This window comes from Cyprinodon tularosa, unplaced genomic scaffold, assembly GCF_016077235.1.
Source record: "Cyprinodon tularosa strain WSP-4 unplaced genomic scaffold, ASM1607723v1 ctg1386, whole genome shotgun sequence".
Lineage (NCBI taxonomy): Eukaryota > Metazoa > Chordata > Actinopteri > Cyprinodontiformes > Cyprinodontidae > Cyprinodon > Cyprinodon tularosa.
In genome coordinates, this window is record NW_024038206.1 from 49,190 (window position 1) to 65,464 (window position 16,275).

The 16,275-nt window shown below is 46.7% G+C and overlaps 1 protein-coding gene across 1 annotated transcript in view; it reads left to right on the forward strand.

The window, feature by feature from the left end:
- Window positions 1-13,985, forward strand: part of LOC119778763 (plasma membrane calcium-transporting ATPase 3-like) — a gene marked incomplete at both ends in the record, with an annotated part of 60,544 nt that extends 46,559 nt beyond the window's left edge. The window contains 3 exons of the mRNA XM_038278137.1: window positions 7,767-7,958; window positions 10,284-10,497; window positions 13,774-13,985. Coding sequence (XP_038134065.1) covers window positions 7,767-7,958; window positions 10,284-10,497; window positions 13,774-13,985 — 618 coding nt within the window. The remainder of the gene's footprint in view (window positions 1-7,766; window positions 7,959-10,283; window positions 10,498-13,773) is intronic.
- Window positions 13,986-16,275: the final 2,290 nt, after the last annotated feature.

Here is a 16,275-nt window from a genome sequence, read left to right on the forward strand (position 1 = left end):
TCCTCCCAACTGTTCCTCCACCTGTTCCTCCACCTGTTCCTCCCAACTGTTCCTGCACCTGTTCCTTCACCTGTTGCTCCACCTGTTCCTCCAACTGTTCCTCCACCTGTTCCTCCAACTGTTCATCTATCTGTTCCTCCACCTGTTCCTCCACCTGTTCCTTCACCTGTTCCTCCAACAGTTCATCTACCTGTTCCTCCACCTGTTCCTCCACCTGTTCCTTCACCTATTCCTCCAACTGTTCCTCCAACTGTTCATCTACCTGTTCCTTCACCTGTTCCTTCACCTGTTCCTCCACCTGTTCCTTCACCTGTTCCTCCAACTGTTCCTCCAACTGTTCATCTACCTGTTCCTTCACCTGTTCCTTCACCTATTCCTTCACCTGTTCCTTCACCTGTTCCTCCACCTGTTCCTCCAACTGTTCCTCCACCTGTTCCTTCACCTGTTCCTCCAACTGTTCATCTGCCTGTTCCTCCACCTGTTCCTTCACCTGTTCCTCCAACAGTTCATCTACCTGTTCCTCCACCTGTTCCTCCACCTGTTCCTTCACCTATTCCTCCAACTGTTCCTCCAACTGTTCATCTACCTGTTCCTTCACCTGTTCCTTCACCTGTTCCTCCACCTGTTCCTTCACCTGTTCCTCCAACTGTTCCTCCAACTGTTCATCTACCTGTTCCTCCACCTGTTCCTTCACCTGTTTCTCCCAACTGTTCCTCCACCTGTTCCTTCACCCCTTCCTCCCAACTGTTCCTCCACCTGTTCCTCCACCTGTTCCTTCACCTGTTCCTCCCAACTGTTCCTCCACCTGTTCCTCCAACTGTTCATCTACATGTTCCTTCACCTGTTCCTTCACCTGTTCCTCCACCTGTTCCTCCACCTGTTCCTCCACCTGTTCCTTCACCTGTTCCTCCAACTGTTCATCTACCTGTTCCTCCACCTGTTCCTCCACCTGTTCCTTCACCTGTTCTTCCAACAGTTCATCTACCTGTTCCTCCACCTGTTCCTTCACCTGTTCCTCCCAACTGTTCCTCCACCTGTTCCTCCAACTGTTCATCTACCTGTTCCTTCACCTGTTCCTCCAACTGTTCATCTACCTGTTCCTCCACCTGTTCCTCCACCTGTTCCTTCACCTGTTCCTTCACCTGTTCCTCCCAACTGTTCCTCCACCTGTTCCTCCACCTGTTCCTCCCAACTGTTCCTCCACCTGTTCCTTCACCTGTTCCTCCACCTGTTCCTCCAACTGTTCCTCCACCTGTTCCTCCACCTGTTCCTTCACCTGTTCCTCCAACAGTTCATCTACCTGTTCCTCCACCTGTTCCTCCAACTGTTCATCTATCTGTTCCTCCACCTGTTCCTCCACCTGTTCCTTCACCTGTTCCTCCAACTGTTCATCTACCTGTTCCTCCACCTGTTCCTCCACCTGTTCCTTCACCTGTTCTTCCAACAGTTCATCTACCTGTTCCTCCACCTGTTCCTTCACCTGTTCCTCCCAACTGTTCCTCCACCTGTTCCTCCAACTGTTCATCTACCTGTTCCTTCACCTGTTCCTCCAACTGTTCATCTACCTGTTCCTCCACCTGTTCCTCCACCTGTTCCTTCACATGTTCCTTCACCTGTTCCTCCACCTGTTCCTTCACCTGTTCCTCCCAACTGTTCCTCCACCTGTTCCTCCACCTGTTCCTCCCAACTGTTCCTCCACCTGTTCCTTCACCTGTTCCTCCACCTGTTCCTCCAACTGTTCCTCCACCTGTTCCTCCACCTGTTCCTTCACCTGTTCCTCCAACAGTTCATCTACCTGTTCCTCCACCTGTTCCTCCAACTGTTCATCTATCTGTTCCTCCACCTGTTCCTCCACCTGTTCCTTCACCTATTCCTCCAACTGTTCCTCCAACTGTTCATCTACCTGTTCCTTCACCTGTTCATTCACCTGTTCCTCCACCTGTTCCTTCACCTGTTCCTCCAACTGTTCCTCCAACTGTTCATCTACCTGTTCCTCCACCTGTTCCTTCACCTATTCCTTCACCTGTTCCTTCACCTGTTCCTCCACCTGTTCCTCCACCTGTTCCTCCACCTGTTTCTTCACCTGTTCCTCCAACTGTTCATCTACCTGTTCCTCCACCTGTTCCTCCACCTGTTCCTTCACCTGTTCCTCCAACAGTTCATCTACCTGTTCCTCCACCTGTTCCTTCACCTATTCCTCCAACTGTTCATCTACCTGTTCCTTCACCTGTTCCTTCACCTGTTCCTCCACCTGTTCCTTCACCTGTTCCTCCAACTGTTCCTCCAACTGTTCATCTACCTGTTCCTCCACCTGTTCCTTCACCTGTTCCTTCACCTGTTCCTCCACCTGTTCCTTCACCTGTTCCTCCAACTGTTCATCTACCTGTTCCTCCACCTGTTCCTTCACCTGTTCCTTCACCTGTTCCTCCACCTGTTCCTTCACCTGTTCCTCCCAACTGTTCTTCCACCTGTTCCTTCACCTGTTCCTTCACCTGTTCCTCCACCTGTTCCTTCACCTGTTCCTCCCAACTGTTCTTCCACCTGTTCCTCCACCTGTTCCTTCACCTGTTCCTCCCAACTGTTCCTCCACCTGTTCCTCCAACTGTTCATCTACCTGTTCCTTCACCTGTTCCTTCACCTGTTCCTCCACCTGTTCCTCCACCTGTTCCTTCACCTGTTCCTCCAACTGTTCATCTACCTGTTCCTCCACCTGTTCCTCCACCTGTTCCTTCAACTGTTCCTCCAACAGTTCATCTACCTGTTCCTCCACCTGTTCCTCCACCTGTTCCTTCACCTATTCCTCCAACTGTTCCTCCAACTGTTCATCTACCTGTTCCTTCACCTGTTCCTTCACCTGTTCCTCCACCTGTTCCTTCACCTGTTCCTCCAACTGTTCCTCCAACTGTTCATCTACCTGTTCCTCCACCTGTTCCTTCACCTGTTCCTCCCAACTGTTCCTCCACCTGTTCCTCCACCTGTTCATCTACCTGTTCCTTCACCTGTTCCTTCACCTGTTCCTCCACCTGTTCCTTCACCTGTTCCTCCAACTGTTCCTCCAACTGTTCATCTACCTGTTCCTCCACCTGTTCCTCCACCTGTTCCTTCACCTGTTCCTCCCAACTGTTCCTCCACCTGTTCCTCCAACTGTTCATCTACCTGTTCCTTCACCTGTACATCTACCTGTTCCTCCACCTGTTCCTTCACCTGTTCCTCCAACTGTTCCTTCACCTGTTCCTCCACCTGTTCCTCCAACTGTTCATCTATCTGTTCCTTCACCTGTTCCTTCACCTGTTCCTCCACCTGTTCCTTCACCTGTTCCTCCAACTGTTCCTCCAACTGTTCATCTACCTGTTCCTTCACCTGTACATCTACCTGTTCCTCCACCTGTTCCTTCACCTGTTCCTTCACCTGTTCCTCCAACTGTTCCTCCAACTGTTCATCTACCTGTTCCTCCACCTGTTCCTTCACCTGTTCCTCCAACTGTTCATCTACCTGTTCCTCCACCTGTTCCTTCACCTGTTCCTTCACCTGTTCCTCCAACTGTTCCTCCACCTGTTCCGCTACCTTATCCTCTACCTGCTTCTCCCCCTGTTCCTCTGTGGACTTCTTCCCTCCGTGTGACGGCTCACCAGCTGGACAGGCGCCGCCACCGTGACCGTGGGGCTTGACAGGCAGTCCGGTGATGATCACATCATTCATTCTGGTGTTCTGATCTAGGTCAGCCATCTGGTCTTCCCAAACTGCCCTCCATTTTTTATTTTCCTCATTTAGCATCGGAAATCCTTCACCTCTTCATCCAGGTCCAGGATAATTTTCCTTATCTCCTCTAAATCCTCCAAGGCTGGATTCTTCTTAGGGAACATGCTGGCTTCAGGAATGTAAACACGCAACAGCCTGTTGTGTAATTATTACACATTGGAAACCTGATGCACCAGTAATAATTCTGCTGCAGATTTTTAGATCCCCAGGTTTTAAAAACCAGACCAAGCATTTCTTTAAAAACCTCCAGGTTTTCACAGCAGGTAAACATAGGAGAGAACTAACTTTCTATTAAATCATAAGATTACTGCAGTAGCACACTGTAAAAAATAAAAACGGTGTTAAAAGCCAGAAGAATAAAGATGTTATTTGTTGTTTGATTTTTTTTTTTTTTTTTTTACAGTGTCCTGTCTGGCAAGGTGGCAATAAGAATAATTGTCTTGATGCCAAAAGGAGCCCAACAGATTTTACTTTCACAAGTGTAGCGGTATGGCAATTGCCATACTGCTCCACTTGTTTCATGTATATAAATTGCTTTATTATAATTATGCAGGGAGTTTTACAGTTCATATGGACACTGCAATGTAAGTAGAGCAGAAAAACAGAAGAAGAAGAAGGAAAAAGAAAAAGAAAAACACAGGACAAAAGATGAAAGAAAGAGGAGATAGGAAGGAGACAATGACAAAACATTTTCAGTCTGCTTCAACACCTGTAATGAGATGGAAAAAAAAAAAAAAAAAAAAAAAAAAAAAAGAACAGCACAACCAAAAAACATGGTAAGAGATATACAATAAAGAAAACACCTTGAAACTATCGCTAACGTAATATTATTAAGTCTGACATGTACTCTGTGTTACCTGAAGATATGAATGTGGGGTTTCTGTTTGGAAGTGAATCTCTAAGTACCTGAAGCCTAGCACCTGTAGTTGTTTGTGAGGGTGAACTTGTGCATGTAAAGTTTTAACCATAGAAAAAATGCTCAATAGTGGTTGTGGAGAGCCGGAGAGGCACACCCCCCAGAGCACTGAGTCCAGCGCCGGGAGACCCAAAGCCCCAGGCGCCCAAGGGGACCCCAGAAGCGAAGGCACCAAGGCGGGGCCAGCCCCGGAAACCAGACCCCACCAAGGCAGGAGGAGAGACAGCCACGAGGAAGCCCCCCAGCCACCGCCATGCCGGCGCCCCGGGGAGCCGCGGGGACGAGTCCGCGGGCCCCGCCGGCAGCCGGCCACCCCGAAGTAGGGCCGGGCACCGAACACCAGCCCCCCCACGGCGCCGACCGAAACGCCCCAGCCCCACAGAGCACCGAAACACGCCCCGCCCCCCAGCACCAAGCCCCGGCGACCGGCCGCAACACCCACCGCGACCGCACCACCCAGGAAAACACTCAGGCGGCCCCGCCCCCGGCCGGGGCCCATGCGCATCCGCCGCGAACCGGCCGCGAACGCCGCGGGACCCCCCCAAAACGCCCCCACGGCCAAAAGCGCAGCCCCACCCCACCAAGACCGATGCCAACAGCGCGCAACGAAACACACCGCGCACAGAATCAGCCCGAGAGCAGAAAAGCCGCCCGGCGCAAAACCGCAAGAAGAGCAGACCGCAGCCGGCGCAACCACCCCCCCCAGCAGCCCGAGGGGCAGCACAAAGCCAGAGCGGAGCGAACCGCGCCGCCCCCCCCACCGGACGAAGCCAAAGCAGTCCAGCCACGTCCGCCGCCCCCCCCCGCCGCCCGCACCAGGCCCTGACACGCGGCCGGAGCAGCTCCGCCGCCCCGGCCCCCCACCACGCGCCGGCCATAGCCACTCCAGGCCCCCACCCGCCCCGCAGCCCCACCCGCCGCGATCAGCGGGAACAGAGCAGCCCCGCCATGCCTCCAGGAGGGAAAAACCCACCCGAATACCTAGCCAGCGCAGCCAGCCCGCCCAGACCGGCCCCCCAACACTACCCCCGCCGGAGCCGCCCGGACCCCCACACACCAGCGGCGCGCCGCCAGCAGGACCCCCACCCAGCAGGCCCGCCCGCCCCCCGAGAAAACAGACATGCCAAACCCCCCAAAGGAAGAAGAAAAAAAAAAAAAAAAAAAAAAAAAAACAATGCCCCCACAATGCGACAGCGGACACCAGACACCGACCCGCCCGCAACCGCTCCCCCCCACCGAGGAAGAGAAAAAAAAAGATAAATAAATAGGTAAATTAATTAATTAATTAATAATTACAATTAAAATAAATAGGCAAGAGGAGAAGTGCGAGCGGAAAAACCGGAGCCCAAAACAGGACCCAAGACCACCGCACCTCCCCCCCCCCCCCCCCCGAACCGGTACCACAGAACCGGCATAGGAAAGAAACACCGCCCAGGAACCGGCATCGTAGCGAAGGCACCGGCACCGACCCCGAAAATCCCCGAACAACACCAGATGTATTTGGGAGAGGGTGCGGTTGAGACCCCAACCTGGGAGAAAAAAAAAAAAAAACACACCATCTCAATCATGCCTTCCCTCCCTAGTGCCCCCACTCGTACCACAGGAAAAAAAAAAAAAAAAAAAAAAATTTAATAAAATAATAATAATAATAAATAAAGAAAATAACAACGCGGACACACATTCACACATAACACTCACATCCAATAATACCAGGACCAAAAACCCGGTGACACCGGTGGTCGGTCCCGGGACTATCGGATGACCCCATAAGTGAACCTAAAATCCGGATGTGAGGGGAGGGGAGCGGCGACACCGCCACACCAACCCATCTCTTTCCTGCTTCAAGCCCGGCCCCCCACCCCGCACACGGACCGGACCACCCCCAGCAAGAGCCCCCCCCGGGACCGGGGCCCACCCATCCCGCGCCGGCCACCCAACCAGAACCGCCCCCCCCCCCCGAACAGAAAGAAAAAAAAAAAAAAAAAAAAAAAAAAAACCTTCAACCAGGCACTTCATGCCCCTCCATCCAACCTTCTTTGGGGAGAGCAGAGGTGACAGCCCCGCCACCAGCAGGCCACCTAGGCCCCGCAGCCAGCCCCAGCCAAAACCACGGACCAGGCGGCCCGCTCTTCCTCCAGGCCCCAGACTCCAGGCGGCAGCCGGAGAACAGGGGTGTGAGAAGACCCCGATCCTCCCTGCGCCCGCTCGGATGTGGTGTTGTTGCGTGTTGCTCTCAGATGCAATTAAAACTGGGAGTACCAAGAGGGGGTGTCCGGCACACTCCACCCCCCCTCCAGGAGATAGACGGTGCCAGCACACCCCCCCCTTCAACAACCCTCAACCCTCAATGTCTAGATGTGAGAGGGGATGGAGGAGGCCGACCGTGGTGAGGCCCATAAAATAAGCCCCCCCCCTGTGGCCCTGACCCCCACCCCCCGAAAATGCCCTACATAGATGTGTGTTGTGAAAATGATGTAGATGGTTGTTGTTTGATTTAAAAGCATCAGCCGGGAGATTTAGTCTCTAGTGACAGAGCATCAAATCTCATCCCAGAGCTTCGGCCTACGAAGGAAGAAACCTTATCTGAGGAAAGCAGATCAGGATCAGGAAAGCCGCTTGTTGGGCAAATATGTAAGGCTGTTAAGAGACAGAAACACAAATCAAATCAGTTCACTCATCCGTTGGTGAGGAACAGTTCTTAATCAGGCAAAAACCAGACTTTGACTTTCAGAGTAAGATGTCCGCATGGATGGACTCAAGTCACATCACTCTTTAATGCAACATGTTTCGACTCGTGTGTCAAATCTTAGACGGCTGTTTAAACACCATGACTGATTTAGTAACAGAGAGGATTTATGGATTTGTCAATTTGTTACTTTTATCTTGTTTGGTTGTATTTTCCTAAACAAGATTCTCAACAACACATAAGCCTCAGGCCCTGCTGGTTCCTACTCACACCAAGCGGCGATGCTCAGAGGCACAGCAACACGATATGGAGACAGTCGCACTCAGAAGTAATTTGAATGCTTGAACGCTTGCATGAATCATGTCATGAGTTGTGATTCTCTCGCTCTGTTTCAATCTCTGCCAGGGTATCGCAGGGACAGACGTGGCCAAAGAGGCGTCCGACATCATCTTGACTGATGACAACTTCAGCAGTATCGTCAAGGCAGTGATGTGGGGACGAAACGTCTACGATAGCATCTCCAAGTTCCTGCAGTTCCAGCTCACAGTCAATGTAGTGGCTGTCATCGTGGCCTTCACCGGCGCCTGCATCACCCAGGTGGACAGCTTTATGCACGCTCATACATGCTGGCACACACTCACTTTTATATGATGAAGACACACAAATGTCGCTCCTGTAAACATCACTCACCTTTTATCTGCACAGACAAAGATAGCAGAAAATGCTTTTATTGCATTTTTAAAACTGGGCTTATGTAAGCAGTGATGTCCAGGTCAGAGAAACAACGTACATTCATGTGGAAGGAAGACCAATCTTAACAAAAATGTACAGTCAGGTCCATAAATATTGGGACATCAACACAATTCTAATCTTTTTGGCTCTATACACCACCACAATGGATATGAAATGAAACAAACAAGATGTGCTTTATCTGCAGACTTTCAGCTTTAATTTCAGGGTATTTACATCCAAATCAGATGAACGGTGTAGGAATTACAACAGTGTGTATATGTGCCTGCCACTTTTTAAGGGACCAAAAATAATGGGACAGATTAATAATCATAAATCAAACTTTTACTCTTTAATACTTTGTTGCAAATCCTTTGCAGTCAATTACAGCCTGAAGTCTGGAAGGCATAGACATCACCAGACGCTGGGTTTCATCCCTGGTGATGCTCTGCCAGGCCTCTACTGCAACGGTCTTCAGTTCCTGCTTGTTCTTGGGGCATTTTCCCTTCAGTTTTGTCCTCAGCAAGCCAAATGCATGCTTAATCGGATTCAAGTCAGGTGATTGACTTGGCCATTGCATAACATTCCACTTCTTTCCCTTACAAAACTCTTTGGTTGCTATCGCAGTATGCCTTGGGTCATTGTCCATCTGCACTGTGAAGCGCCGTCCAATGAGTTCTGAAGCATTTGGCTGAATATGGGCGGATAATATTACCCGAAACACTTCAGAATTCATCCTGCTGTTTTTGTCAGCAGTCACACCATCAATAAATACAAGAGAACCAGTTCCATTGGCAGCCATACATGCCCACGCCATGACACTACCACCACCATGCTTCACTGATGAGGTGGTATGCTTTGGATCATTAGCAGTTCCTTTCCTTCTCCACACTCTTCTCTCTCCATCACTCTGGTACAAGTTGGTCTTGGTCTCATCCGTCCAAAGGATGTTGTTCCAGAACTGTGAAGGCTTTTTTAGATGTTGTTTGGCAAACTCTAATCTGGCCTTCCAGTTTTGAGGCTCACCAATGGTTTACATCTTATGGTAAACCCTCTGTATTCACCCTGGTGAAGTCTTCTCTTGATTGCTGACTTTAAAACACATACACCTACCTCCTGGAGAGTGTTCTTGATCTGGCCAACTGTTGTGAAGGGTGTTTTCTTCACCAGGGAAAGAATTCTTCGGTCATCCACCACAGTGGTTTTCCGTGGTCTTCCGGGTCTTTTGGTGTTGCTGAGTTCATCGGTGCGTTCTGTCTTCTTAAGAATGTTCCAAACACTTGATTTGGCCACACCTAATGTTTTAGCTATCTCTCTGATGGGTTTGTTTTGATTTTTCAGCCTAATGATGGCTTGCCTTACTGATAGCGACAGCTCTTTAGATCTCATATTGAGAGTTGACAGCAACAGATTCCAAATGCAAATAGCAGACTTAAAATGAACTCTGGACCTTTTATCTGCTCCTTGTAAATGGGATAATGAGGGAATAGCACACACCTGGCCATGGAACAGTTGAGCAGAAGATTGTCCCATTACTTTTGGTCCCTTAAAAAGTGGCTGGCACATATACACACTGTTGTAATTCCTACACCGTTCATCTGATTTGGATGTAAATACCCTCAAATTAAAGCTGAAAGTCTGCAGATAAAGCACATCAACATTTATTTCATTTCAAATCCATTGTGGTGGTGTATAGAGCCAAAATGATTAGAATTGTGTTGATGTCCCAATATTTATGGACCTGACTGTATTTGTTAAAGATAGAGCAAGATTATATTCCTGCATGAGATTGGGATTTAATGAAAAGTTGATCAAAGTAATGACAGGTTGGTTTAGGAGAACCGGGTTAAGAAGGCTAAGAGTTTTATTGAAAATGGGTAAAATGTGTTAAACTGTTTGGTTATGTAGGTACCAATATGGAGGATTATGTTATGGAGGCATTATAATATGGAGGATTATGTTATGGAGGAACTATTACGACATATTGTCTGCTCCAGTGATGTAATGGAGAACATAGCCAAATCTCCATGGTCTTCGTTAAAGTTCCTGGTGAGCCTATCCTCCCAGTGCCTTGGTTGGATTAAACATATGTTCACTACAAAATGAAATAACATGAATTGATTTATTGCAGAACAAGTTTCTGATAGCAGCGTGATCTGTGACACAGGTTTCTGGATGAAAATGTCTCTGCAGGATTCTCCTCTGAAGGCGGTGCAGATGCTTTGGGTGAATTTGATCATGGACACGTTTGCCTCCCTCGCTCTGGCTACCGAGCCCCCCACTGAGGCCCTGTTGCTACGGAAACCCTACGGGCGAAACAACCCGCTCATCTCTCTCACCATGATGAAGAACATCCTGGGCCATGGGGTCTACCAGCTGGTCATCATCTTCACTTTGCTCTTTATAGGTAAACACATTTCTTAACACATCCAACTAGTAAAGCTTGTTTTCTGAATTCCTAATCCCATCTGACCATCTCCACACCTCCCAATCTAAACGTCCTTGCAACAGAAAGAACTCTGGAATGACAGATTATGAAAGCTATTTAGCAAACGGTTCATGTCCCAAACTATTTCCTGACTCCCTGAATCTCAAACTAAAGTCCGTCAAATAGATGCATATTTAAAGGTCCAAACACACAGTTTGTTGAACTGAAGATGTCAAAACACTTTCATCAAAGAAAGCAGCAGAAAATAATTCCTCCTTTGTGGAGACGCAGAAAGAAGGAGTCAGCCTGGCAGCTGTCTGACTCACCGGATGTCTGTTGCGGGTAATTGGCCTGTTTTTACCAGAGTTCTCCTCATGTTAGCATAAAGCACTATTGGTTGGTTCAAGGACAACAGGAGGACAAGAGGAAAACCAGAAAAGGAGGAGTTTCTGTGTCTCTTTGTTTTCCTTCCAAAGAGCCAGAATTTCCTCTGAACATTTAGGAGTGTCCAAAAAGGCTCGTCCTTTCCACACCTTCACAGTTCTTCATCATCCAACGGTGGGCTAATCTGCGTTTGACAGTAACCAAAGGAAAAAGTAAACCTTTACTCTGAAGTAGTAGTAGTGATAAAAAGGTTTATTCAGGTAACATTGAGAAATGTTCAACCTAAAGGGGCCCAATAAGCTAAAATAAATCAAATATGCCAAACGTTTGTCTCCATAAAGTTTACAAAGTTCTTTTTGAGCCTGAAATAATTTTTGCAGCCTGCACGATTATCAGGCATAAACTGTGTTCAATTTAAAAATAATGTATTAATCCAAAAAGGGAAATTAAACATTGCAGATGCTGATGCTGTAGGCAGGAAGGATCTCCTGTAGCGGTCTGTCTTGCAGGGGATCTGCAAGACAGCCTCTGACTGAAAAACTTTTTTTGTTCTTTAAAATCTCCATCAGAGGATGCACAGTGGTGTCCATAATAAGTCAAAAGGAATGGAGAGAGAACTGTCCCCTGTGGTGCTCCTGTGCTGCTGGATCAGACAGCTGAACCTTCGGTCTAACAACCTGTGGTCTGTTTGTCAGGTAGTCTTTGATCAAGGTGGTTGTTGATGCCTCCACCTGAGTCTGCTGGAGTTTCTCTCTAAGTCAATCAAAGACCATGATCCTCACAGTGCTGTTTGCCTTGTCTAAATGACAGTGATGGCGGCTGGCTAGCTCAAGAGGTAAATCCCCCGTCCTGCAAACAGGAAGCCTGGGTGTATATCCCAGCTGGGAGGGAATGAACTGCCGGTGTGGGTCCTTAGGCAAGACCCTTCACAATAATGCCTGCTTTGGGGAGCGGCGGCCCAATGGTTAGGGCATTGCACTTGGAATCCAGATGTTCTGAGTTAGAGCCCCACTCCCACAGACTGCCACTCTGGGTCTCTGAGCAGAGACCCTTAACCCCACACTGGGATGTGTTACTGGTGACAGTGTAATGATGCTTTCTGTTCATCCACCTGGTGCCAAAACCTTCATGCTCACCATCTCTTCTCTGCCTCTTCCATCTACAAACCTGATGAAAGAATAAAATGTTCCACAAGCAACAGTTACATCATTTTTTGTACCAATAAGGTGACGCATCAATCATTGTTTGTGGAAAATATGTTTTTTCTGCACAGTAAAGAACTGAAAACATCTGGAAGCAGAACCTGAATGATAAAAGATCCTGTTTCTGCTATAGGTCAGGATTTAATCCAACAGCTCTGAACCACTGGTGCAACATTTACTCAGCAGGGAGGCGTTGGTGTCTTCCTGGTTTACCTTCTAGGCCTCGCTGCCTCCATGCAGCTGCAACATGGCTGACTGAATGAAGTTTGGGGAGCTTTAAACTTTAGATATACAGAAACCTTACAACTGTTACTGTGATTTAGGGTTTTTTTTATGCAGAGATGAGAACAAGTGTTTTTTGTGACGTTTACATGACGCAAGTAGAAAAGTTATTGTAAGTATATCCTTTTAAACCTGTTTATATTCCACATTCTCGTACTGTAGTATTATTTGCATGCCTGAATGATCCATAGGTGAGATTTACAGAGACGTAGCAAGAAAAGTGGTAACAGGAAAACCTTAAAGGAATAGTACACCCAAAACATGATTAGCCTTCATTTTCTACTCACCCCCATGCTGAACAACACTCTGGAGTACTTCTTTGATATCTCAAATGCATCTGGAGATCTGGGAGGCTTCTTGCTGTCTGCTGACATTCAAATAATGGAGGTCTATGGCGCCCGAGGCAGAAAGGTCCATAAAAGTCCACAAAAAACCTGTCAATATTCCTCCATACTGCTCGTCCAATGTATTCCAAGTGTCCTGAGTGGGTAGCATCCAGAATTTACTCGAAACGAAGTCATTTAGAATGTTTTTAGAGCATAAACAGTAGTGTATAGGATTTCCTGAAAGCGCGCGCCTGCGCGTTCACGAGTCTACGGAAGCCGGCAGACCAAACCAGCGCATTCAGCTCGGCAAAGAACTCATGCCCTTCCTCAACACTGAAGTCCTCAGACATTTTTCTTTTGTTGTTTCTTTCTTTGCACAGGTAAACAGCACATTTCTTCTTCTACGCTTGCATTATCGGCAGAGCAGATGCTGAATGCGCACTTTCATCTGGTTTGGTCTGCCGGCTTCCGTAGCGTCCTGAACGCGCTGGCGCGCGCTTTCAGGAAATCCTATACACTACTGTTTATGCTCTAAAAACATTCTAAATGACTTCGTTTCGAGTAAATTCTGGACGCTACCCACTCAGGACACTTGGAATACATTGGACGAGCAGTATGGAGGAATATTGACACGTTTTTGTGGACTTTTATGGACCTTTCTGTCTCGGGCACCATAGACCTCCATTATTTGAATGTCAGCAGACAGCAAGAAGCCTCCCAGATCTCCAGATGCATTTGAGATATCAAAAAAGTACTCCAGAGTGTTGTTCAGCATGGGGGTGAGTAGAAAATGAAGGCTAATCATGTTTTGGGTGTACTATTCCTTTAAGGTGTAAACCTAGAAAAGGAGCCAAAATCCAGCCAACAACCATTTTTATGGATGAAGAAGGATCTGGCAACATGGAGCTAGAACTTGGGGTCGAACGTGACTAGCAGAGACACGTTCCTGGTTTTTATTTAGCTTTCCAAGTCGCTAAAGTGTTTAGATCTTTAACTGTCATGCAGAAGGCTAAAGACGCAGAATGATGTTTTTCCTCTTTCATCTGATGTTTCCTCCCCAGGCGAGCGCATCTTTAACATCGACAGCGGCCGCAACGCGCCTCTCCATTCCCCCCCCTCTGAGCATTACACAATCATCTTCAACACCTTCGTCCTCATGCAGCTTTTCAATGAGATCAACGCTCGCAAGATCCACGGAGAGAGAAACGTCTTTGACGGCATCTTTGCCAACCCCATCTTCTGCTCCATTGTTTTGGGGACCTTTGCAGTGCAGGTCAGATTAAACCTTTCACACATTAATTGGTTGGAAAAACAGTTTGGAAAACTTTGTCTGATTCTTTATCTTTTCGGTTTATTTAAATAGTACCAATTCACAGCAGATGTTATTCAAATAAATTTCAGAAACTCAATTAAATCGAGGGTGTGCTGCAACTTTTAGATTCACCCTTGGTCCCACAGCTGGATCCAATGAGTTACCTCCTCAGTATGCAGTCGGTTCCTCCAAAGTCCGCTCAATAGTCAGATTACTTGATTGCTCCTACTTAACCCTTTATAGGGCATTTAGTGAAAGACTTTAAACCTCTAAATTTCAAGCAAAGAGTACACTGCAAACAACTGAAATCTAAGTAAGTCACTTTTTCTTAAAATAAGTGCATTAATAAGTGCATTTTTTTCTTAAACTGAGCAGGTAAGTAAGATACTTTGCAAATGTAATAAGAAAATATACATTTAAAATAAGGGGGGGGATGCAGTCTCTTATTTCAAGTGCATAATATCAAATAATCTGATTTTAAGGATAAAAATACTCCTTCAACTGGGAGATTTTCTTATTTATCTACTCAAATTAAGGGTAAATACACTTACTTTAAGACATTTTCACTAATTTATAGATCATTTTTGTAGTGTGTTATTGGAATCCAGGACAAGACCTTCTTACCTTTGTAACGTTCAAAAAAGATGTATATTTTGATGGCGTAAATGAATGTCAGTGTAATAACAAGAAACACCAACTTGCCCGTATATATTAAGCAAAATAACAAAATTGCTTCTGTAGGAAATTCATGAAAAACACTCTAAGAGTAAAAGAAAAGGCACTCCATTTGTAAGGGGTGGTATGCAAGTGATCCAAAATTGTAAAAACTTGACCTATAAAGGGTTAAAAAACCTGGCCTTGATGGCAGACCAACTTCAGGTCCATCTCTAAGCTGCCCTTTATTTGTAAACTCTCATTTTAGACGAACATGGTGTCCTGGAGGTGATTCAGTCTGCTTTTAAATCTCCACATAGCACTGATTCAGCTATGCTAGACTTAGACAAACTATACTGCCATCTTGTATACAAAATGAAATTTTGATTTGTACAGCTTTTCAACAGTTAAAGAGCAGCTTAGCAGTGAAATTAACATTTCCATTTATAAAGTGCAGCAGTGATCAGAATGTAGAGAAAAGGAAACAAGTTTAAAGTCATGGAGCAAAAGGCACTTATAGGATGTTATCAAGTGTGACGCAGAGACTGGATTAGAATTCAACAGTTCGTCAGTCTGATAGCGGTGGGGAAGAAGCTGCTGCAGAACCTGCTGGTCCTGCATTGAATGCTGTGAAGCCCATAGGGCAGCAGGGAGAACAGTCCATGGTGGGGGGGTGAAGGGTAATATCATTGATGATGGTTGCCCGTCTGCAGCAGCCAGGGCTTACGTTTGCCATGGGTTAAGGTTAGCCCATCTGCATTTAGCCACTGCTAATGCTAACCCGGGCTGCGGTTGTTGCTGCGGTCCTCTCATTATCATAACTTTTTTAAATAAATCAGTAAATGGACCACATAGTGAAGCTTAAATAATAATGTTCTTGCCTCCAATTATCTTAAAACATACTTTTATTGAACAACAGCAACAGAAAAGAGAACTTTTAACTTAACACTCGGAGCTCTGTGAGCGCTATCCTGGAAGCTGCTGCTGCCGCAGTGCATGCTGGGACAGCCGTCAGTCTGGAGAACGGACTAGTCTGCTCTGATGCATGCTGGGTAAAGAGGGAGGGGCCAGAACACCATCCGGGGATTTTCTCAGTCTTGTGTTCTTGTGAATTGGAACAGTGCTCCCATCAGACCAATAAACAGACTGAATAGGTTTGTAGTGACAGTAAAAAGGAAGAGGAGCACCTGCACCAGTTCAGAGATATTAAACTTAATTTCAACCAAAATAGACTTCCTAAAACTTGAAACTAGACTCTTCTCTCTTCTCCACTCATTGGGGATTCCACTCTCTATTCCTGTTTCATTTGTTCTGAGTACAGGTGCTGGTCATAAAATTAGAATATCATGAAAAAGTAGATTGATTTCAGTAATTCCATTTAAAAAGTGACACTTGTATATTATATTCATACATTACATACAAACTCATATATTTCAGATGTTTATTTTGTTTAATTTTGATGATTACAAATGACAACAAATGAAAATCTCAAATTCATCATATCAGAAAATTAGAATATTGTGAAAAGGTTCAAAATTGATGGCCCCTGGTGCCACACTCTAATCAGCTAATTAACTCAAACCACCTGCAAAAGCCT